The 25,395-nt window shown below is 42.2% G+C and overlaps 1 protein-coding gene across 1 annotated transcript; it reads right to left on the bottom strand.

Annotated features, from left to right (window-relative positions):
- Nucleotides 1–1,259: 1,259 nt before the first annotated feature.
- Nucleotides 1,260–24,637, bottom strand: frzb (frizzled related protein). Its single transcript, XM_039818061.1, has 8 exons — nucleotides 24,218–24,637; nucleotides 11,315–11,563; nucleotides 9,527–9,562; nucleotides 9,230–9,289; nucleotides 7,832–7,897; nucleotides 2,169–2,373; nucleotides 1,689–1,752; nucleotides 1,260–1,416 (listed from the first exon to the last, which is right to left on the bottom strand). Exons 1-8 carry the CDS (start codon nucleotides 24,423–24,425, stop codon nucleotides 1,375–1,377), a joined length of 930 nt encoding a protein of 309 aa, XP_039673995.1. The 5' UTR covers nucleotides 24,426–24,637; the 3' UTR covers nucleotides 1,260–1,374.
- Between the last annotated feature and the right edge of the window lie 758 nt (nucleotides 24,638–25,395).

A 25,395-nucleotide genomic window follows, 5' to 3' on the forward strand; every position in this document is an offset into this window, starting at 1 on the left:
CTGAAAGCCACGCCCACCCACTTGTGTTGTGTGAAGGTTTTCGTCCTCGTGAATTTCCTCTGCTAGCAAACAACAGAAACATGCCTAAAAGCTGCTGTGTTGTGATCTAACGTTATGTCCGATGTTACGTTTGCAATATGCATTTTGTTACGAAGTCAAATATCCAAAAGGTTGGTTTTAAGGCTAACTATATGTCTCTAAGTTAAGCTAACACACGTAACGTCGGACATATCGTTAGCTTGGTGTCTCACCGTTCTCTCTGCTGATTCCTCACTTCTGTTTCCACTTTTGTCTTCATTAAAGCTCCGTTTTTCAGGTCGGCAGCTTATAAAAACTTAAGTTCTGGGTTATTTACCCTGTTGGTAGTTGATATCACCACACAGCAGCTTTTAGGCATGTTTCTGTTGTATGCTAGCAGGCGTAGCATTGTTTCCCCCCTCCGGTGGGGGCGGGACTTTAATGTGCTCTGTCTCTGTACATTTCACTACGTACATCTGTACAATCTAAGACGACACTGCATCCAACAATACTGAAGAAGTAAACTCTCCGTTTGCCCAAATTCTGCTGCGGCTGTTGCAGTTGTTCTTGTTGCAGATGGTCTTCTTGCTCTTGTTGCTGTGAATATTATTCTTTTTTGGCAGAGTTCATTCATTGAAGTTAAGGTCATCGCTACAGATCTGTCATAGTCCAAAATGTCCAAGTCCAAATGGCTTTTGTGTCGTTTAAATGTCCTCAATTAAACATCGTTTACAGGTCACATGGCCAACATCCGGGATTATAGGAGACTGTGACCATGGAGAGGAGCTGTGGAGCCAACATGGCCGCCACTTAAAAGAAAACATTTGTTCCAAAAAAAGTGTCATGTACATACTGTATGGCTGTGCGTAGGGTTTAGTACTACAGCTTTGAAGCTCCACCCCCTCTCTTGTCTTTATTGAGTGCTTTAGGTGTACACACACACACACACACACACACACACACACACACACACACACACACACACACACACACACACACACACACACACACACACACACACACACACACACACACACACACACACACACAAGCTAAATAATGTTTGTGCAAAGAAAATAAATGACAAAAATCAGACTCCAAACAGTCTGATAGATGAAGAGATGAACTACATTCAGCTACAACAGCCTGTGATAGTGCAATGTCTACACACACTCACACTCAGACACACACTCAGACACACACAGACACACACTCAGACACACACTCAGACACACACACACACACACACACACACACACACACACACACACACACACACACACACACACACACACACACACACACACACACACACACACACACACACACACACACACACACACACACACACACACCTCAGTGGCGACTTTGTGGTTTCCGCAAGGTCCGTTCCCATTTCTGAACAGAAAGACAGACAGACAGACAGACAGACAGACAGACAGAAACCTGGGATTAAATGGTTGAACAAAGTGGCAAAACTAACTACTTACAGTGTATCATTTTATACCCAAATTTCCATTCAAATGTTAACGTTAAGCTGATGCAACAGGATGCATGTAATACAGTTCAGTACAATTCAATATCAACTTAAAAAGCCTCCACCTGTGTGTGTGTGTGTGTGTGTGTGTGTGTGTGTGTGTGTGTGTGTGTGTGTGTGTGTGTGTGTGGACCTTGATCTTCCTGCCCATTTTATCCATCCACCTTTGAGCAAAGGAGCTGTCAATCAGGAGCAACCTGCAACCACAAATACAGAGTGAGGTTTCCCCACAGGGTTTCATAGTGAAAGGGACGCTAGCTAACGAGCTTATGAAACCTTAGTCAGCGTCTCTCTCTCTCAGCGTCCGATACCGACGCAAAAATCCCCCTTCAGCGTCTGTACGGGACGCACCGGGCGGAGCAGCAGCTCGACCGTGGCGCTGTAAGATGACGCAGTGTTAAGAGAGACAACGGTAGAGAGTAGTAGGAACCCAAGAGACCGGGGGGTTCGTTTCCCGCTCTTGTCCAACGTGTCACCGAGACATAGATTTTGTATCCCCACCCACCATCTTTTCCTAAACCCAACTCAAACGCCTCCAAAAAAGAGCTGACAAAAGCCTCAAACAAAAGTAAAAAAAATAAAAAATAAAAAGGCGCCAGACAGCACTTTTTACCTGGATGTCTCCTCGTTCTCGTAGCCCATGATGACGAAATCCTCCCCAGGAGCCAGAGGAGGACACAGGCAGGAGGACGAGTAGTAGAGCGTCTGCGTCTCCTTGGGAATGTTGACCAGCGAAGACTTGAACACCTCCTTCACATCCACCACCGCTGTGGGCTCCAGGCCGCGGTTCCTCACCTCCCTCACCCTGGCACGGATCACTGGAGGACACAGGCAACACCATGTGTTCATCCATTCATTTATTTTATTCAGCCTTTATTTAAGAGATGTTCCGATACCTGGATCGGAAAAGCCTCCGATCCGCCCTGAAATGCAGTACTGGAGTTTATGCACCGATCGATACCACATAATTTAGCCCCTGAAGAAAATCTATTTAAAGTGCCCATATTCTGCTCATTTTCAGGTTCTTAATTGTATTTAGAGGTTGTACCAGAATAGGTTTACATGGTTTAATTTTCAAAAAACACCATATAATTGTTGTACTGCACATTGCTGCAGCTCCTCTTTTCACCCTGTGTGTTGAGGTCTCTGTTTCAGCTACAGAGTGAGACCTCTCAACTTCTGTAACATCTTTGTTGGGAGTCGCACATGCTCAGTACCTAGGTAAGGACTACTAGCCAGTCAGAAGCAGAGTATGAGGGCGTGCCCTGACGGTACCTAGGTAAGGACTACTAGCCAGTCAGAAGCAGAGTATGAAGGTGTGCCCTGACAGTAGCTAGGTAAGGACTACTAGCCAGTCAGAAGCAGAGTATGAGGGTGTGCCCTCACAGTAGCTAGGTAAGGATCATATCAGCTAGCTAGCTGTTTCTCTAACTTTGGTCAGTACAAGGCAGGATTAGCCGGGAGACTTCTTCTAAACGAGGGCGCACTTCCAACTCTGCGTGGAATACCTGCAGAACAGGGACATGGAAGTAGTTCTTTTGTAGATTAGGGTGAATTAGTGTGTGTTGTAGAAGTGTTTTGCCATTGAGAACGAGCTAGCATGCTAACGGTTAGCCCCCTAGGCACTTCGTCTCGGCTAGTGACGTAGAAAGCCGAGCAGATTTTGACCAGGTCACCAGGAGACTGAAGGCAGGACACATTCAGAAACCGTATCTCACTCAGAACACCATGGATGTTTTTTTTCAAAGTTTGTATGTGTGTGGAAGCACCAGAGACACAAAATAACCCCCCAAATCCATTTCATAATATGGGCACTTTAAAAAGTAGTTTATGTTCTTTTTCCGGGTCTAGGTCTAGGTAGGGCGCAGAGCAAAGCACAGCGCAGGTAAATGTCATCAACGGTGGCAAGGAAGCTATTTCCCGTTGCTAGGTAGCGACCTGCTGTTATCTCATTGGTTGCGGCAAGGTCAGCGGCAACCAGGTCAAAGTTGAAATAATTTGAACTTTGAGCGCAGCGCAAAGTTGGGCGGCACCGCACTCCCCCCTCCCCCTGGGGAAATCAATGGAACAGCTGTTAAAAAGAATGATAATAAGTGGCCGGGTTGGATCAGTGGGTAGAGCAGGCGCACATAAACAGAGAGGTTTATGCCTCGATGCAGAGGTCCAGGTTTCGAATCCGACCTGTGACCATTTCCTGCATGTCTTCCCCCCCTCTCTCTCCCCCCTTTCTCACCTAAGCTGTCCTATCAATTAAAAGGCGGAAAAGCCCAAAAATTATCTTTTAAATAAAATACATATGACACACTGGTATGAGATCGGTTATGGCTGATACCCAAGTTCAGGTATCGGAATCGGGAAGCAAAAAATGGTATCTGTTACTTTATTTAACCAGGAAGTCTCTTGAGATTAAAATGTCTTTTACAAGGGAGAAGAAGCCGTCCCCTCTTTAGTCGATTAGTCGACTAATCGGTCGTTTTGGTCTTAGTCCAGTCAGATTTTTTTGGTCGATCAGTCATTTTTTTAATGCTTTTTCATTCTGAATGACTTAATTTCCCAGAAACTTAGGAACACATTTCTGGTAAACAAGATCCAAAGTGGTGCTTTTGCAGGATTCGTTGAGGAGGACTCAGTTTTACAGATTTATATTCCAGTTTTCTAGTCTTGACGACCACTTGAAGCGCACATATCTGCCGATTAAATAAACTAATCGATAAGTAGACAGACTTTTATGAGTGTTAGTCGACTAAGAATTTATTAAGTCTTAAGTCTGAAAGTTATGAAATAAAGCATGTCAAAACACACAAGGACGAGCACACATGGACACAATGGACACTGCACACGCAGGGCAGGGTTTCGAAACTCTTGGTTTTAAGAATAAAACCTGGAGAAATTATTTAAATTGTCTCTGGCCCCCAGATATCTCACAACTCTCTGTGTGTCCGTCCCTTTCCTCTTTCTTTGTGCTGGCGTTCTAACCAAGGGGGGGGTAAGCTTCGCTTCAGTACTCGAACCTCCGATGGCGCCATTTTGATGCTTCAAAGCGATCACCTCCCGTTAGCATCCCATTGACTCCCATTCATTTTGACGTCACTTTGACAGCGAATAACTTTACATTTGAAGCGTTTAAAGACTCTATTTGTCCATTCTTTATTTCTAAATAAACACGACAATGTATAAAAGGCTCCATTACCTTGTACCTCACGTTATGGCTCCGTAGCAGACGCTTTTATAAAAATAGGCTAACGATTGTGTCATAATCACGCGACTTACTGTCGCATAGTAGAGGAATTACCGTATAGTACAGGAGAAGCTCACAGGCAGTTTGGACTTACATTAGCTGTTTAGGTTTAATTACTAATGTTAACTAGCATGTTAGTGATCAGTAATTAGCCTGTGCTTATGTTATCTCCTTACATATACCTACGCTCTCCGTCTCTGTAAGATTGGGAATGATTGAGATTTCTCTTGGCACAGCTACCAGAAGACTTCACACTTTCAGACAGGTTGCTCACATCACATTTACGTTGTCTCGGTTAGTTGGAGGCTGCTCAGTAACGCTCAGCCAGCACCGGAAAAGTGCTTCTAATATCCTTCACTAGTCTCCGTCCAGAGACACGGGCTCTGGTGGTCCATTTTATATATGTCAATGGTTCTAACCTCCGGCTGATTTGTGAGGACTATGGTTAACTGCTCCTCAGATCTCTGCAGGGTAAATCCAGACAGCTAGCTAGACTATCTGTCCAATCTGAGTTTTCTCTTGCAAGACTAAAACTACTTTTGAACGTACCCATGTTCCACCAAAACAAGTTCCTTCCTGAGACTATTTAGCAGAGGCACCGTGGCCCCGTCCGGAGCTTGGCGCCGCCCAAGACGATTCTGATTGGTTTAAAGAAATGCCAATAAACCAGAGCACGTTTTTCTCCCATCCCAGAATGCTGTGTGGACTAGCCAGACCTTCCTCCGCAGCGCTGTGGAGGAAGGTCTGGCAATGCGTGACTAGTACCAGAGTGGTGTAGCAGTGTTGGATTCGACTGTAAAACCAGCTTAATTAGCAAAGTAGAGAGCGCCAGCTGTCAACTTATAAAGACCAACTTGTTGTGCACTCTGACGTGCCACCACGCTTCACTGAACTCCTCCGTTGTAATTATATCTGAATATTTTGAAAGTGAGCTCTTGTTTTTAATGATGGCTGACTGAAAAAAATAAATAAATCTAAAATCTACCCCAATTGGATTCTGTGGCCAGAGGCATTAGCGAGCTCAAGAAGTCCACATGGAAATCTCTGATGGATTTGCCAAAAAAAAAAGCCTGTGTGCGCTCTGTAATCATGTGGAAAAGCCTTTCTGGGCATTTAGCTTCAGTGAGTGTAATTTAATCTAAGTAACAAAAATTTTTCCTTTTACATGAAGAGGAGGAAAAACAAGTCGGAGAGAAAGAATCTGCTCAAGGGTTTCGTGATACTAAAAAAGAACCTCGTCCAGCAGAAGAGTCAGTGAAGTAATGAGCACGAGATGTGCGGTGATGTTGATATCTCCCGTGTAGCATCGAGAAGTGATGATTGGCTGTCAGATGTGATGCTCAGACCACTTTCTCAATTCCAAACCTAAAAAGGTTTAAAAGGTCCCATGACATGGCGCTTTTTGGATGCTTTTATATAGACCTTAGTGGTCCCCTAATACTGTATCTGAAGTCTCTTCTATATAGACCTTAGTGGTCCCCTAATACTGTATCTGAAGTCTCTTTTATATAGACCTTAGTGGTCCCCTAATACTGTATCTGAAGTCTCTTTTATATAGACCTTAGTGGTCCCCTAATACTGTATCTGAAGTCTCTTCTATATAGACCTTAGTGGTCCCCTAATACTGTATCTGAAGTCTCTTTTATATAGGCCCGGTGGTCCCCTAATACTGTATCTGAAGTCTCTTTTATATAGACCTTAGTGGTCCCCTAATACTGTATCTGAAGTCTCTTTTATATAGACCTTAGTGGTCCCCTAATACTGTATCTAAAGTATCTTTTTATATAGACCTTAGTGGTCCCCTAATACTGTATCTGAAGTCTCTTTTATATAGACCTTAGTGGTCCCCTAATACTGTATCTAAAGTATCTTTTATATAGACCTTAGTGGTCCCCTAATACTGTATCTGAAGTCTCTTTTATATAGACCTTAGTGGTCCCCTAATACTGTATCTAAAGTCTCTTTTATATAGACCTTAGTGGTCCCCTAATACTGTATCTGAAGTCTCTTTTATATGAGCCTTGGTGCCCCTAATACTGTATCTGAAGTCTCTTTATATAGACCTTAGTGGTCCCCTAATACTGTATCTGAAGACTCTTTTATATAGACCTTAGTGGTCCCCTAATACTGTATCTGAAGTCTCTTTTATATAGACCTTAGTGGTCCCCTAATACTGTATCTGAAGTCTCTTTTATATAGACCTTAGTGGTCCCCTAATACTGTATCTGAAGTCTCTTTATATAGACCTTAGTGGTCCCCTAATACTGTATCTGAGGTCTCTTTTATATAGACCTTAGTGGTCCCCTAATACTGTATCTGAGGTTCTTTTTTATATAGACCTTAGTGGTCCCCTAATACTGTATCTGAATCCTTTTTTATATAGACCTTAGTGTTCCCCTAATACTGTATCTGAAGTCTCTTTTATATAGACCTTAGTGGTCCCCTAATACTGTATCTGAAGTCTCTTTCCCGAAATTCAGCCTTGGTGCAGATTTACAGCCACTAGAGCCAGTCCCACAATGAGCTTTCCTTAGGATATGCCATTTCTGTGACTGTAGCTATTGAGGAGGACAGGGGGGCATTATTGACATAATGCATTCCCTAGCCCCTTACCCTAACCATCACAACTAAATGCCTAACCTTAACCCTTACCCTCACCCTAACCATAACCTAATTCTAACCCTAGTCCTAAAACCAAGTCTTAATCCTCAAACAGCCCTTTAAACTTGTGGGGTCCAGCATTTTGGCCCCACAAAGCTGTCGGGACCCCACAAGTATACTGGACTCCTGGTTTTTGGACCCCACGAATATAGTTAAACAAGAACGTACACACACACGGACTCCTGGTTTTTGGACCCCACGAATATAGTTAAACAAGAACACACACACACACACACACACCTCAGTGGGATAAACAGGAATGAAAACGCTTTACCACTACGGGGAAGGAGTCAATGCTAACATCAACAAACTTATTTTATCATCTCATAAAATTACTGATCAATTCTAAAACGGAGTGAAAGTCCCAGATGACTCACCGTAGTTGTAGTTGTTCTTCAAGTAGGTTTTCATATTCATCTTGATGTTCTTACACTTACAGCGATCTACAGACACACAAACAAGCACAAGGTGGGTGAAAACCAGACAGACAGAAACTGTGTTCATTTATTGGGGGAGCAGATCTCCACATATCTAGCAAAAAACGCTTGTTTTTAAAATAATGAAATGTTCTGAATCTGCAGATTTTTTTTTAACAATACAGCAGATTAATTATATACAGTATATATATATATATATACAGTATATATATATATATATATATAATTTTTTTTTTTTATTTTTTTTTTTAAAAAAAAAAATGTTAAAAAATATTTGCTTGCCACAGCATTTCAACTGTTGTTGCCAGTTTTGATTATTGTGTGTGTGTGTGTGTGTGTGTGTGTGTGTGTTTGTGTGTGTGTGTGGGGGTTGTAACCCCTCCATCCCCGTGAATTACGCCTATGTGCCATGTGTACTTTCAGCCGCAGCATGAAGTAGCGATCTGAAGCGCGAACAGGATGTGAGATGATCACTTAATGTGAATAGAAAGTGTTAATCAGTAGGCTTTAGAGGTGTTGGTCGGTTGGTTTTGTTACCTCTGGAGTCCAGAGCCAGGCTAACTGTTTCCAATCTTTATGCTAAGCTAAGCTAAGCTAAGCTAACAGGCTGCTGGCTTTAGCTTTTTATTTAAAGTACAGGTATGAGAGAGGTATCGATCTTCTCATCTAGACCATGAATGTGGATCTCCCAAAATGTTGAACTATTATTTATTTAACATTCAGTCCTCTAAAGGCCGAGCCCCTCCACAGAGAAGTAGCCTAAACAGGAACAGAGGTAGAGACAGGTAAACAGGATTGGGGCTGGAAGGGATACAGTTACGCAAAATCTAGTCTCACATTGCCAGACCTTCCTCCACAGCGCTGCGGAGGAAGGTCTGGCTAGTCCACACAGCATTCCGGGATGGGAGAAAAACGTGCTCTGGTTTATTGGCACTTCTTTAAACCAATCACAATTGTCTTGGGCGGCGCTAAGCTCCAGACGGATTTACCCTGCAGAGATCTGAGGAGCAGTTAACCATAGTCCTCAGAAATCCACCGGAGGTTAAAATTACAACCCAAAGAAAGGGGAAGGTAACAGACATCCAGCCGAAAAGAGCGATACCCGGCAGAATTCGCGGCGGCACCGGAGCAATCCCGGAAGTGGAACGTCATCGATATAGACGCAAAATCTTATCTAATGTAATTTTAATACTTTCACCCAAGAAACGCGTGTTCATTCCTCAGGAGTGTTTTAATCAAAACCACGATCGGTCGTTTTGGTCCCTAAATTTCATGTTTCTCGGGTAAGCGCCGTAGCTGTATCCCTTTCTAGCCGTAACCAGTAAACCGACAGGTTACCTCCATTCGGTCCTCTGCAGTGAAGGTTGTTGGAGTCCATTGGGAAGTCTGGACTGGATTCTGTCAGAGGATCAAACCCAGAAAAAGGCAAATTGGTTAAACTGGTTTGTGTTCATGTGCATGCAAATGAGAAACACACAGCTTCTCTGAAGTGGTAGGTCAGTTGTATTCACCCAAAAATGCTGTTTATGATGAAAATCATAACCTAACATCTAAACAAACCGCTCAAACAACAAGCTAGCTTCTAGGAAACATTCACTGTTTGGGTGGAAAGGATGTTCAAAAGGTCAGCCTCACCTGGGTTACACCTGACTGGGTCCTGGTAGTATGGATCTACAGAGACAGAGAGGCGCTGGTCAGTGGCAAAGAATAGCAAATGTTGAACCACCTTGCGGTTTTAACCAGACTCTCTATAGTGTCCCATAGAGGCTGCTGTGTTCATTACAGCCGCAACGTGAAAGTGGTTGACAGAATACACAACTATACACAAAGCGAGAACAAACAGACTACACAACAGCCATAAGTGCATTGAATAGTGCTGCAGATCGATACATCTTTCATCAGAAGGCAGATTTGGGGTGTTGGATGAGTCAAAGGACACAGGACTTGACACTAGGGCTGCAACTAACGATCATTTTCAGAGTCGATTCATCTGTGGATTATTTTCTCAATTATTCGATTAGTAGTTTGGTCTCTAAGATGTCAAAATTTTTTGAAAAATCTGTATTTCCCAAAAAGCCCAAGATGGCGTCCTCAAAAGTCTTCTTTTGTACACAACTCAAATATATTCAGTTTACGGTCACAGAGGAGAGAAGAAATTAGAAAATGTTCACATTTAACAAGCTGGAATCAGAGAAGTTTTACTTTTGTCTTAAAAAATGACTCAAACCGACTAATCGATTGTCAAAATAGTTGCCGATTAATTTAAGAGTTGACAACTAAATCAATTAATAGATTAATCTTTGCAGCTCTACTTGACACGGTGCATGAACCAAAAAGTCAACGGTCACTTTGAAATGAACTGATGTTTAACAAACTTATTCAGCAAGAGGCGTTTCCATATATGAAAAACCACCCCAAGTGCGGAAGTTTTATCTCATGTTACCGATACTTCAATATGTGCATACAAATACATGAATGCAAACATGGCTCCAGTCTTGTTTATCCATCACCCGTTCCCACCAGGTGAAAGATTACTTCTCATTGGTTTAATTTTGTGCTTTTGGTCGTGCACTCTGTGTCAGAGCGTCTTTTAAATGCAACAGCTAGCAGTGAATGAAGACAAACTGCCTGTGGCTGCTTTAGATTTCTGTTCCAACCGGAGACAAACTTTCGGATCAGCAACTTTCGGACTGGGGGCTGGCTGGCTACTGGCTGCTGAAAACCCCTGGAATGGCATGGGAGCGTTCAAACCGTGGCTGAACCTCAGCAAATCAACAAATCACACCGAGGGAAAATCCCCAAACCCAGCTGAGCCGCGGCCGCTCGGAGATACGTGGGTGTATCGTTATGGAGGTCAAGGGGGATTGAGATGAGGGCTTTTTTTCAGGACTTGCTGGTTCCAGGACCTGTTTAAAAGAAGCGGAGGACAGTGAGGGTTTTATTGAGTGTAAAAAGGAGTGGGCCGTCTGTATAAAGGAGCTCTTTGAGAAAGTCAGTGGGAGTGAAGTCGGAGGGGAAATGAGTCACGCTATCTGTTCGGGAAGGAGCAGAAACAAACTGCTGAGAGAAGAAACCTGATACAGAACAGCGATAGGGGCTCAGCTAAGCTGGGAAAAACTGCGGCCTGAGAGAGAAAGTGTAGCGTGTCACAATTCTAAAATATCGTACTAAGCTGATACATGCCGATGTGGAACAAGTCCTCGGATCAGCGTAGAAAAAAATATCCCCGGGGGCTCCCATGGTTTATATTACATTATTACATTTCCTTTTTCTACATTTTCACTTTCTCTTAGCCATGTCTCTGCTTTTCCGCCCTCTTGTACAAAGCAGTTAACATGTTTTTGACCTCAGCTGCCCTGGAAGACAAATCTCAGTCATACATGTGCTAAAATATGATAATAATCCAAAATGGCGTAGTGATACCTGGTCCCTCTGCCTTGACGATGGCCTCCGGTGAGATGCAGACTCCGCGGTCGTACAGTGGCAGCTCGCTGCAGGCCAGGCTGTCGGGCCAGCTGTGGTTGTAGCGCTTCATCACCGGCTCGCAGCCGTTCTTTGCCCGCTCGCACACCGCCTTGCACGGTTTGATGGGCTCGTGCTGGAAGTCGATGGTGCAGATGGGAGCGTACATGGCACACAGGAAGAAGAGCAAATCCGGACTGCAGCCGGTACCTGAACAGGCAGGAAAAAAACAGACAGGAGTGTTAACGGTATATTATTCTCAATCAGTGAGAATATCTATAATGTATGGGTTGAGTCACTTTAACCGTCCTGTTGTCCCCGGGTCAAGTTTGACCCATTTTCTTTCAGCCAAATTGTCAAAGAAAAGAACGTGTATGGTTCCCTGCAACGCTCTTTACAAGTAAAATAAATGACCAGTTCACTGCTTTCATTGAATTTGGATGATTTATTCAACCTGTAAAGACACCGTTATAGCGGACCGCTAACGTTAGACCCAGCGGCAGTGGGTCAGCGGACCGCTAACATTAGACCCAGCGGCAGTGGGTCAGAACGCTAACGTTAGACCCAGCGGCAGTGGGTCAGCAGACCGCTAACGTTAGACCCAGCAGCAGTGGGTCAGCGGACCGCTAACGTTAGATCCAGCGGCAGTGGGTCACCGGACTGCTAACGTTAGACCCAGCAGCAGTGGGTCAGCAGACCACTAACGTTAGACCCAGCAGCAGTGGGTCAGCGGACCGCTAACGTTAGATCCAGCGGCAGTGGGTCACCGGACTGCTAACGTTAGACCCAGCAGCAGTGGGTCAGCAGACCACTAACGTTAGACCCAGCAGCAGTGGGTCAGCAGACCGCTAACGTTAGACCCAGCAGCAGTGGGTCAGCGGACCGCTAACGTTAGATCCAGCGGCAGTGGGTCACCGGACAGCTAACGTTAGACCCAGCGGCAGTGGGTCAGCGGACCGCTAACGTTAGACCCAGCGGCAGTGGGTCAGCGGAACGTTAACGTTAGACCCAGCAGCAGTGGGTCAGTGGACTGCTAACGTTAGACCCAGCAGCAGTGGGTCAGCGGACCGCTAACGCTAACCTCTGCCTCGTAACGTTACTACTCCGCTGCTCGTTTGTCCGTTACTGCAAAACCTCTGCTCGGCGACTTGCTGGGCAGTCGGCTTATTATCGGAAGTTTATACTTTAACACGACTGTCGGTACACGATCCGTTCTGCACATGCGCAAAATGTTCGTGCATGCGCTGTTGTACGAGGATTTACGACACTGCACGATCTGTTCAATGCTTCCGGTCGACAGCCAAGCTAACGTTAGTTTAGCTAACAGCTAATTTGGCTAACCGCTAGCTGAGACAGCATGTAATAACTTTAAAAGACCCTCAAAATAAAACTTGAAAATAAACGTTAACATATATAACAGCTGTTACGTCAGTTCTACTTTACTTGTGCTCATTTAAAATACAATCTCTCAATATTTGTCTTTATTGTTATTACTGTAAAGTCATAGGGCGTTTTCACACATACCTCGTTTGGTCCGGACTTTCGGACTTTTTAGTTTGATCCGAACCAAAATTACAGGTGTGAAACCTCCCCCGGACCACGGTCCGGATCAAAAGACCAAATTTTGGTCCGACAAAAAGAGGTGGTCTCGGTCCGGACCAAACTGAACCATGATCCGGTTCGTTTATAGTGTGAAAGCATTTTTGGGATGGTTCGGACTTTCGGACCAAATACAGGAATCTCTGGCAGGCTCTCCTCGTGTTACAAGACCGGGGAAGCTTCTTTAAGGAACAGCTCGGTGCTTAGTGAGAGAGAGAGAGACGGTAAATGCGCTCAGAGCAGACAGCTGTCAGCTATCAGAGCAGATAATACATCAGCAGTTTATTTGTTAAGTGGTAGCCTAGTAAATGTAGGCTACAGTGTATGTTTCCGTTTGTCTCTGAATAAATGCTCCAGAAAGAAAGTTCCCGTGTCTTGCTTCTCTACATCACAACAAACAAAAAGAGCCGCGGCAGTAGGGGAGAGCAGCGGTCAGTTGAATAGCCTAAACTCGGACCCAGAGAGAGGATACGAGAGGACGGGGAAGCCGTCAACAAACCAATCAGTTCTAAGTATCTGGAGACGCAGCTCACGTATGTGATGACGGCAGGACGTAGTTTTGTCACGTATAGATCTGTAGTGCGCTTGCAAAACTGCAGTGTGAAACCAAAACTTACCGGATCAAATGTATACAATGTAACAAAAACATGAACCTTGGTCCGGACCTTGGTTCGGGCTTTCATGTGTGAAAACGCCCTTAATGTAGCTGTAGCCTGCTTCTCCCATAAAGTTTGACTTAACGTTATTTTTGACTGAATCTAGCTGTCAGCTAGCGGTTAGCCGAATTAGCTGTTAGCTAAACTAACGTTAGCTTCCCGGTGGAGGCTAGCCATAGGCTAGCGTGGAACAGATCGTGCAGGTCGTATCTTCGGTAAATCAGTATTATCTTGCGCATGTGCAGAACGGATCGTGCAGGCAGAACGGCTCGTGTACCGACAACGACAATGGAACAGATAAAAATGGCCGCTGCTCGGACCATTCTTCTACGTTGATTTGAATGGAAATGGCCTTTCTATCCATTTTATTTCTCTGGGCCTGATAGTGACTGCCACATCATGCTGTCGGTTTCACTCAGGGCGGCACCAGACAGAGGTTTGACACTGGGAACAGGATTGCAAAGCGGCAGGACTGAGGTTTGGCTGCACAGCTTCACAACCGAGTCCCAGAAATAGTTGTGAACTTGTGACCTGAAACTGCTTCCTGCGTTTTGGCCTGCAGGTCATTCATTAGGGACATTTTTCTGGCATTGCCTTTCCACTTTCTCTCCACTCCTCCGACCTCAGCTGAGCTCTGACTTCAGCCAAAAGCTTAAATGCATTTATCGAAGACAGATGTGCATGCATCGTGAAATGTCACAGCAGTTAATGAGGTTGTCTACATGCCTTTAAATTTAAATCTTTATTTTTATTTTACTGTTTACGACATTTAAAATGGGTCTGTGCTACAAAGTTCACACGTTTACATCATGCAAAAAGTGCTGTTCAAAGTTAGGTCAGTTAGCTAACTCACTGAATCATATCTGTGAATCAGTGATGGAGTACTTGAGTCCTGGACTCGAGACGCTATTCTATGGACTTGTGACTCGACTCACACACTGATGACTTGGACTCAGACTCGAGGATTCATGAAATAGGACTCTATAGGACTCTAAGTTGGATGAAGTTTCTGACTACTGGTATGTGTAATCGGCAGTGGAATTTTGCTATTCTCTGGACTCGTGACTCGAACCTCAGGTAATGGTGACTCGACTCGGACTCTTTGACTTAACATTGGGCACTCGAGACCTGACTCGGAGTTGTCAGTTGGTGACTCGACTTACAAAACTGCTGTGTATATTTTGTAGCTGCATTTTAAATTTCTTCATGAAATGCACGATGATACTTGAACAGTTATTCACAGGGGAAAACAAAACAAAAGCTTACATAAGAAAGTACGTTTCTCAGGCTATGATCACACTTGGTGTCTTTTTTTGACAAGAAAAAGTTGACTAGCGCGCTTTTGTAGTAAAAAAAAAAAAAAAGAAGCTGGCAGCGTTTTGGTTCCAAAAAGCAGCTGACAGTGTCTTTTGTTGCAAAGACAACAGCTACTGGTACAGTAACCTAGCTAGAGAGCTACGTGGAGCGGTGCTAGATAAAACAAAGTGGTGGAGCAAGCTAGAGAAAGAACAGAGAGAGAAGTGCTAATGCTAATGTTAGATAAACAAAGTGGTGGAGCGAGCTAGAGAAAGGAGGGAGAGAGAGAGAGAGAGAGAGAGAGAGAGAGAGAGAAAGAGAGGTGCTAATGTTAGATAAACAAAGTGGTGGAGCGAGCTAGAAAAAGAACAGAGAGAGAGGTGCTAATGCTAACGTTAGATAAACAAAGTGGTGGAGCGAGCTAGAGAAAGGAGGGAGAGAGAGAGAGAGAGAGAGAGAGAGGTGCTAATGTTAGATAAACAAAGTGGTGGAGCGAGCTAGAAAAAGAACAGAGAGAGAGGTGCTAATGCTAACGTTAGATAAACAAAGTGGTGGAGCGAGCTAGAGAAAGGACAGAGAGAGAGAGAGAGGTGCTAACCTTAGATAAACAAAGTGGTGGAGCGAGCTAGAAAAAGAACAGAGAGAGAGAGAGAGAGAGAGAGAGAGAGAGAGGTGCTAATGCTAACCTTAGATAAACAAAGTGGTGGAGCGAGCTAGAAAAAGAACAGAGAGAGAGAGAGAGAGAGAGAGAGAGAGTGCTAATGCTAACCTTAGATAAACAAAGTGGTGGAGCGAGCTAGAAAAAGAACAGAGAGAGAGAGGTGCTAATGCTAACGTTAGATAAAACAAAGTGAGTTCCCTGTACAGGGAGCACCCGGTCATACCGTATGACTCCCATTTTTTCTTGTTGTTGTGGAAACGACAGGTCTGGCTACTCTGCTCGTCATTGGTCAGCTGTCAAAAAAGAACTTGACGTAGTTCGTGTTTTTTTCAGAAGAGTTGAACTTTTTTCAACTTCAAAAAGACGCTCCGAGCTGCAGAAAAGAAGTCGCCGGAGGCGTTTAAAAAAGCGCTCAGGACCTTTTTGAAAACACGGTTTACTCCGCAGGATTAAACACGTAAAACCGACGCTGGCAGCTTAAAAAAAAAACATATACGCAGAGTGTGAACATAGCCTTAATGTGTAAAAAACATGTTTTCATGCACGGGTGAATTTAGAGATTTTGGACTGTTTATGTTCCCCAACACGTCTTCTTTCAGACTAGTGGAAAGAAAACATTTATTTTACTAAACTTTGTCTATTTGTGCCTGTAGATTTCTCCTAAATTCACAGAGAGAGAGAGAGATTCACGGCAGAGAGAGACATCAAGACAAAGAAAGTGAAACTGGGGAAAAGAGGAGACTGTATACAACAAAAGAAAAAACTCTATCAACATTTGACCGTTTACAGACGGAGACGGTGTATGTACAGAACGTGCAGGTTTGCAGAGCAGCGTTATTAGCTCAACTTATCTAAAACACACGCAGGTTGTGATATTCGGTATCAGCTGGAGTCTCGAGGAGGAAGAGAAAACAAAGAACTGGAAAAAAAAAAAAGAGAGAAAGGTTTCACCAGTTCCAGTCCGTTAAATATTGAAATGTTACTGGACTAAAAGGCTTTGATAATACAAAACTCGATCCACCTTTTTTATTGATTTCATAATACCGTGAGTGGCTTATCTAATGAACAATATGTACATATTGATACATAAAGTCATGCACTGTAACTCGTAAGCCCCACTTACGACCGCAATGACACAGACCTAACCCAAAATCTTTTTTTTCTAATCCCAACTAGTCCTTCGATGTCACGTGATGCTCACCTTTCGCCAGCTAAACTAAATTACTTATTGGCTTAACCCTTGTGTGGTCTTCCCACCCACAGTGTCCTCTCGATGACTTTGACACTTTTTCTGACATTGTTGTCCCTTATATTTACACTTTTTTTGCAATGTTTTTGTCATTTTTTTTTCATTTTTTTCAACGTTTGACACATTTTTTCACTTCCACTACCACTAACACCAACTTCTAACCACTATAGTTTCTTATTTTTGGAATTCATGGTCAATAAACCTCGTGTATATGAAGTTAATACCTCATTTTTCAGTTAAAAAAAAAGCTGAAATTAGGAATAATTTGGACTAATATTAGAGGAACGCATGTTGATGGATAATCAGAGACTGGTGTAAAGTATGTCCAAGTTTAGTTAGGATACCGTTTAAACCATTTACATTTTTTTTTTCAAATGCTATAAAATTAAATAAAATGCTCAAAATTCAAAGAAAGTAATGATCAGTAATTGTACTAGCGGAGAGCGTTGCAGGGAACCATCCATGTTATTTTTGGGTAATATGGTTAAAAAGAAACCTATATTTCTGATACTGAGATTTTGAAAACGGGTCAAATTTGACCCGAGGACAACTGTACCAACCTAAACTTGAATGGTCACGGGGGTCCAGTGCATCCCTATAGCATTGACACTGGGAGCATGTTAGCATGCTGATGTTAGCATTTAGCTCAAAGCACCGCTGTGTCTGTGTTCAGACTGCAGGCAAAAGTGACCCAAAACCCATTCATCTGATAGGTTTGCTTTTTACCATTCTTCCTGTCACTAATTTGAGTGACTGAAATGTTCTTTGAAATGACTGAAACTCTCTCTGGGAGAAACGGGTTCTCCAAAAAAAGTGAAAAATATTTCTAATCATGACCATATTTTAGAGATCGACCAATTATCGACCGGTCCGATATTTGGCTTATCTGTATCTGTTTTATTTGACTGTTAACCAATGAAGTTAATTGCCCGCTACAGCTCTGTAAGCAGTCTGCAGACAAACTGTTAGCACGTTACAACTTCAGGAAGTTCTTTTTTTTTTTTTTTTTTTACTGTGTATTATGTTCAAAGCTTCAGTTTTATTAAATAGTTGCTTAAAACAGTTGACTGTAGGTATGTTTTCACAAGAGATTTGAGAAATATTTCAGCTTTAGGGCCGAATTATCTCTTCATACGTTGCTCTGGAACAATTTTGGGCGTCACTAAACAGAAAGCTGACTTTGTTCTGAACATTTTGATATGAAACGCACAGGGATCAGTTCTATGCAGATAGCCTTTAAAAGGAGAATTAAAGAAGACATCTAGAAATGCCCTTAAGTCCCTGACACACCGAGCCGTCGGTGTGTCAGGGCCTTTAGACCTCAGAGGGTTAAACAAACATTTGTGTTGGAGTTTGTAACATTCCAAGAAAATGTTGGAAAAAGCGACAAAAACTTCAGAAAAAAGCGGCAAAAACTTCAGAAAAAGCGGCAAAAACTTCAGAAAAAAGCGGCAAAAACTTCAAAAAAGCGACAAAAATATCAAAAAAGCGACAAAAACTTCAAAAAAGCTGCAAAAACTTCAGAAAAAAGCGACAAAAATATCAAAAAAGCGGCAAAAACTTAAAAAAAAGCGGCAAAAATATCAAAAAAACGACAAAAACTTTTTAAAAAAGCAGCAAAAACTTCAAAAAAGCGACAAAAATATCAAAAAAGCGACAAAAACTTCAAAAAAAAGCAGCAAAAACTTCAAAGAAACGACAAAAACTAAAAAAAAGCGACAAGAACTTAAGAAAAAGCGACAAAAGCGTCGGCAAAAGTGACAAAATGTTAATTTTGATTCTCACTGTAAATGAATACTGTATGGGTTACATTAACTGCTAATAATCGGTACTGGCCCTGAAGAACCAGTATGGGTGGACCCCTACCAAGATTTGTCCTGTGAGTTTACACTAATGCCTCCTCCGCCTCCCAGGAACACTGGCCCTTACTCCAACTAGTTCACTCCCTCTGCCCTGAGGCTGCTGAACGTGGAGTAGCCGTCTTCATTTAAATGCATTTTGCACAAACCTAATATTGGTTCGATGGGTTTAAAAAGGGTGGATTGTAATTTGTTATCAGTCCTTCCAGAAAAACGCAGAGTTTTTTTGTGATTGTTGCGGGCAAAAATCCTTGATTATGAGACACGTTTTCTTAAAAAATTTGATGGAATATGCTATATATTAGGGGGGGGGGGAAAAAATCGATACAGTGGCAATACTGTATCGATACACAGATGCCAAGTATGGATCTTTTATAACATATGTGTTGGTCAGTTTGTCTGCTTGACAATCCCATTTTGTAGCAATATAATTGAAGTGAGATGAACAAACAGAGAAATGTATCTTTTTAGATAAAACAGATGTTGACAAAATTGTCCTTTTGGGGACATCATTTGAAATTGGAAAAAGTTGGAAAAAATGTAATACCTTACAATATATCGCAGAATATTGCAATATGTTTAAAATCGCAATAATATCGTATCGTGACCTAAGTATCGGGATGATATCGTATCGTGAGGTCTCTGGTGATTCCCACCCCTTCTATATATGATATTTATGCAATTTTATGCGATGAAATTGCGGGAACTTGCAAAAATTGTGGTTTGATGAAAATCGTCAATTTATGCGGCGAAAGTGCGGCGTATTTGAAAAAAGTCTGGAGGGACTGTGTTATGTGCAATACACTCTGCACTTAATCGATTTTATTATTTTATCTCGTCTCTTTTTAATCGTATTTTATCGTCTTTATTCACTTCTTATTTCAAATATTTTCCTTGTTGTATATTTTTGGATCTCGCACTAACACACTCCCATATTCCTTTTTATTCGTGCTCCCTCCGTCATTGATGACTGGCAGTATGAATGTGTAAATATGTCTCGGTGGACTGTAGAAAAAAAGCTATATGTATCTGTTCCCCAATTAGTAGTTTATATCGACCACGTTCCACTTCCTGGATTGCTTCGGTGCCGTAGGAAATTCCGCTGGATGTCCCCCGTTCAACCAGACGTGTGTCCCCTTCCTCTGTCTCTGTATTGGGGTTCTAACCTCCGGCTGATTTGTGAGGACTATGGTTAACTGCTCCTCAGATCTCTGCAGGGCAAATCCAGACAGCTAGCTAGACTATCTGTCCAATCGGAGTTTTCTCTTGCAAGACTAAAACTACTGTTTAATGTTCCACATGTTCCACCAAAACAAGTTCCTTCCAGAGGCTATTTAGCAGAGGCCCCGTGGCTCCGTCTGGAGCTTAGCCCCGCCCCAAGACGATTGTGATTGGTTTAAAGCAGCGTTTCTCAAATGGGGGGTACGTGTCCCCATAGGGGTACTTTGAAGAACTGCAGGGGTTACGTAATATTTTTGGCAAAAAGGTTTTTCAGTTACAAGGCTGTTGTCCAGAACATTGTTCCTCTTTATGTAGACGTTTTTTCTTTTTCAAAAATGTGACATTTGTGTCGCCTTCTTTGAACCTAATCTTGCCTTCCTTCCTTCTACTGTCCTACTTTTTACAAATTTCTCGCTTTTTTCGAAGTTATGTCACTGTTTTTTTGACCTATTCGTGCCTTACTTTCTCCTTCTTACTGTCTTTTCCCGAGGTTTTGTCTTTTTAACAGCTTTTGTCTCCTTTTCTCATCAGCATTTAAATGTTTTCCAGGTCCAAGGCTGTTGTTTAGTAAATCTATCGCTGACAGCGCTGTACTGTTCCTCTTTATATACACTCTTTTTTCCTACCAAAAATGATCTAGCGCTGGTACATGGCTTAAAGAAACAATTCAAAAAGGGGTACATTATTGAAAAAAGTTTGAGAACCACTTGTTTAAAGAAATTCCAATCAACCAGACTATGTTTTTCTCCCATCCCAGGAATGCTGTGTTGACTAGCCAGACCCTCCTCTGCAGCGCTGTGGAGGAAGGTCTGGCAATGCAAGACTACTATACAAGTAGTAGTCCCACAGGAGAGTGATTTGTGGTCTGACCGTCTTTGGATCTACAGTCAAACCAGAAACCAACAGTGGGGTGTAACTCTGACCAACTCATTCAAAATATGGCCGCTTTATCACGGACTGCTGTTACAGGAGCCAACCTTTCTTTTCCCTTCTTGAGTAAACTCATCAGAACGACGGGTTTCCACAAAAATGTTCCCATGATCTCGGAGGGAACTGATTTTAAGGTTTCCTGTCGCTCAGTCAGAAGAGTTCAGACCAGATCCAGCTCTGCAAACTGGTTTTATTCCTCCTGTAGGTATTAAACAGGAGAACGAGAAGCCACAGCCGCTGCCAGTGGTCTGGATTCTGAGTAGAGCCCGACCGATGAAGGATTTTTAAGGGCGATATCGATACAAATATTTGGCGATTTCAAAATCCGATATTCCGATATATCGGCCTATATCTATTAAAAAAAAACAAATCCAGAAAACGCGTCACAAAACATAAACAGATTTCCCTAACATAAGTTATTTGTTGTCATTTATGAGTCCTCACTAAAATAATATGATAATGCAGTTTAAAAATAAACTTGTTTTATTGTCACAACAGAACATCAAAATATATTAAACTTCTGATAAATAAAATGTATAAAAATACAAACTTAAGATATGAAACTTAGACTGCTGCCAACAGGGATGTTGTAGAGCGCCCTCTGGGGGACAAACTACGCAACGCAGACACTCAAAACAAGGTTTTAAGGATGTTTTGTCCGTTTTTATTTCATTTTTTAAATATTCGTTTATCTGCCATTATTAATGCCGATACCGATAGTTTGGAAAATGCCTAATATCGGCTGATAATATCGGCCCGCCGATATATCGTCTGGCTCCAATTCTGAGAAAGTTACAGTTTGGGGCTTTTATTCCTCCAACTTTTTGTCTCAACTCTAATAAAATGGATGTGAATTCAGTTTGTGGGGCTTGCAGCATTTAAATGCTGGATTTAAAGAGGAACTAGACTGGATCAACAGCATCTTTTCCAGGATAATTGCCTTCCTTCTGCTCTCTGGGTGTTGCCGTTCTCAAACTCCCTTCTCTTTAGGAAACAACAACAAACTTGGCAAGTTTTGAAGAAAATTTGGATTATGCAACAAGGCAGGCCTGCTTGGTTCTTTCAGGGAATGATTGTAAATATTTACAAAGAATATGTTAACAGCATTTCCTCTCTAACTGGGACGTTTTGGGACCGATTGGTGGGATTGCTGTGGACCAAGTACACACGGAGATACACTGGTAAGAGCCAATGAGGTTTAACCATGTATCAGCTGATTTAAATAGCTCACGTTGCTGTATTGTGTCAACAGTTCACTTAATTTAACATTGCATGTGGCGTTTTCTTTTGCGGGGTGCAAATGTCCCACCAAGTTCCTTCCTGAGACTATTTAGCAGAACCATCGTTGCTGCGTCCGGAGCTTAGCGCCGCCCAAGACCACTGTGATTGGTTTAAAGAAATGCAAATAACCCAGAGCGTTTTTTACTCCTATGCCAGGATGCAGAAAATTGAGTTGTCTGTGTTGGTGTCAGTCAGTTAATTAGTCCATTAAAGGTGCATTATGAGTTCCTGCATGGTTTCAGCGCAATTTCATTTTAGCCTGAAAATGTAGGCATCGCTCCTTGCTCCGCTAGCTGCCTGCCCCCTGAACACACCGTGAAAAAGCCCGGTCTCGGGAGAGACCGGACGTCAAACAAACACTAGGGGCACAGGCTGTGCACCAAAATACAACAAACCTGTTCCAGCCAATCACCGACAACATGGTTGGGGGAGGGGGTAACTGACAAAACTGTCACTAACCCCCAGTGACAGTTTGTCAATTAGTCATGACAGTTACGGAAACATGGGGGGAGGGGCGAGCTTGCTCTGTTTTGTTTGGTATTTCCTGCTGTATAATTAGCAGGTTAATTAGTGACCAGACTTCTAACAAATACCCTTAAAAGGTGTTAAGAAAATGTGTAAAAAAAAAAAAAGAAATCGAGAAAATGCTCTTAGACCTCAGAATGGTTAAAGACAAAATTCTGAGATTAAAGTGGCACATTGGTCCTAACCCTCTTCCGTACTAAACTCACACAAAGTGCAAAAAAAGAGTTTGAGCCGAACTTAAGTTGTCTGTGTAGGTGTCGGTCAGTTAATTAGTTAATTACGCTATTAAAGGAGTTTTAAACAAAGGGTAAAATACACCCTTTAAAAGCATTATTTATGTTAAACAAATACCACTAATACATCACGAATAGGCTATATATATATATATATATATATATATATATATATATATATATATATATATATATATATATATATATATATATATATATGAGAATTCTCACTTTAATCTATATATATATATATATATGAGAATTCTCAGTTTATTTTCAGAAGTCAAATATATTTTTTCACATTGGCCCAAATCCTCTTCCGTACTAAACTCATAAAGTGCAACAAAGCTCATTGTTGGTGTCAGTCAGCTAATTAGTCCATTAAAAAGTTAATTAGCGGGATAATTAGTGACCAGACTTCTAGCAAATACCCTTATAAAAAGGTGTGAGGAAGATATGTAAAAGTAGAGCAGATACTCTTAAAACCTCAGAGTGTTAAAGTGAGAATTCTGAGATTAAATGTTTGACTTTATTTTCAGAATTCAAATACATTTTTCACATTGGCCCTAATCCTCTTCCGTACTAAACTCACATTAAATGCAACAAAGCATTTGAGTTGTCTGTGTAGGTGTCAGTCAGTTAATTAGTGGCCAGACAAACTTCTGAGGATTAAAGTCATAATTCTGACTTTAAAAAACTCATGTACCTGTACTGATGTGTCTCTGTTTATAATCTATATTTCTCAATAAAAAAGAGCTTTAAAAAAATAATTCTGACTTTATTTAAATGCCCTCAAACTTCAGAGGACTAAAGTCCTAATTATGACTTTATTCTCAGAACTCGAATATATTTTTTCACATTGGCCCAAATCCTCTTCCGTACTAAACTCACATTAAGTGCAACAAAGCATTTGAGTTGTCCGTGTAGGTGTCAGTAAGTTAATTAGTGGCCAGACATCTAGCAAATACCCTTAAAAAGGTGTTAAGAAGATATGTAAAAATCGAACTTCAGAGGATTAAAGTCATAATTCTGACTTAAAAAAACCTCATATACCTGTACTGATGTGTCTCTGTTTATAATCTATATTTCTCAATAAGAAGAGATTTTAAAAAGTTAAAAATATTTCTGACTTTATTTAAATGCCATCAAACTTCAGAGGATTAAAGTCCTAATTATGACTTTATTCTCAGAACTCGAATATATTTTTTCACATTGGCCCAAATCCTCTTCCGCACTAAACTCACATTAAGTGCAACAAAGCGTTTGAGCTGTCTGTAGGGGTCAGTGAGTCGATTAGTGCACTAAAGAGTTAATTGGCGGGATAATTAGTGACCAGACTTCTAGCCTAACTCACCCAGCAGCCCTTCAAACTGCTCGATGGCCAGCACGGCGTTGTCCTGCGTGCTGTGGTGGAGGTGGTTCGGCATCTTGGTCATGTTCCACGGCATGGACCGGCACAGCGGGATACGCACCGACTCACAGGACGCAGCGCGGACCGCCGAAGCCGGCCACAGAGCGCAGGACACGGCCAGCAGAGACACGGAGAGTCCCGGGGAGAGCATGTCGGTCGTTCGGTCGGTTCAGAGAGAGGTACAGTGGAGTCACGGCACCGCCGTCGGTGCTCCGGGGAAGTCTCGGCCACTCACGGTGAGTTAAATCCGAATAAGGACGTGAGTTTGCTGCTGATTGGTGCTTTTTTTGTGCCGCTGCTGCGGTCCGGTCTGCAGGCAGCTCGAGGAAGCGGGAGGAGCTGCTTTCTTATTTAGACTTTCACCTCCTCCTCCTCCTCCTCCTCTTCCTCTATCCCTCCTTCTCCACATCTCCCCTCCTCTGCTTTCTTCTCCTCTCCTCTTCCCTCCTCCTCTTCTCTTATCCTCCATGCTAAAAGTCGGATTCCTTTTAGATGAAAAGTCAACACCAGTAAATCCGCTAAAAGCTCTAAAATATGTCAGTCCATGTTCAAAAAGGAGTGGGAAGAAGTTAAAAACAGCTTTTCTAGTCCTACCCCCTTTTTCTATTTTTGTACTTTAGTTAAATACAAAACAATTTTAATGGTTCACTTATTTATATATCTATTAATACACATACATACATATTTACATACTTACACGCACATATGCACAACTGCATGCATACATACATACATACATACACACACATATACACATACTTCATTCACACACACACACACACACACACACACACACACACATACATGCATACATACATACTGTACATACATACACACATAGGTTACATACACACATACATACATACACACACATACATACATACACACAAACATACATACGCACGCACACACACACACACACACACACACACACACACACACACACACATACATACTGTACATACATACACACATATGCTGCATACACACACACATACATACATACACACATAGGCTACATACACACACACATACATACTGTACATACATACACACATATGCTACATACACACACACATACATACATACACACATAGGCTACATACACACACACATACATA

Source organism: Perca fluviatilis, chromosome 12 (genome assembly GCF_010015445.1).
Source record: "Perca fluviatilis chromosome 12, GENO_Pfluv_1.0, whole genome shotgun sequence".
NCBI classification, from domain to species: Eukaryota; Metazoa; Chordata; class Actinopteri; order Perciformes; family Percidae; genus Perca; species Perca fluviatilis.

What these genes read in the sequence shown, in the direction of transcription:
- frzb (XM_039818061.1), bottom strand. Translation starts at nt 24,425, where the DNA reads ATGCTCTCCCCGGGACTCTCCGTGTCTCTGCTGGCCGTGTCCTGCGCT. An exon ending in CCCAGTCAGGTGTAACCCAG is followed by an intron (nt 9,290 to 9,526) that starts GTGAGGCTGACC and finishes ATCCTCTGACAG; the next exon opens with AATCCAGTCCAGACTTCCCA. An exon ending in CTGCAGAGGACCGAATGGAG is followed by an intron (nt 7,898 to 9,229) that starts GTAACCTGTCGG and finishes GTGTGTCTGTAG; the next exon opens with ATCGCTGTAAGTGTAAGAAC.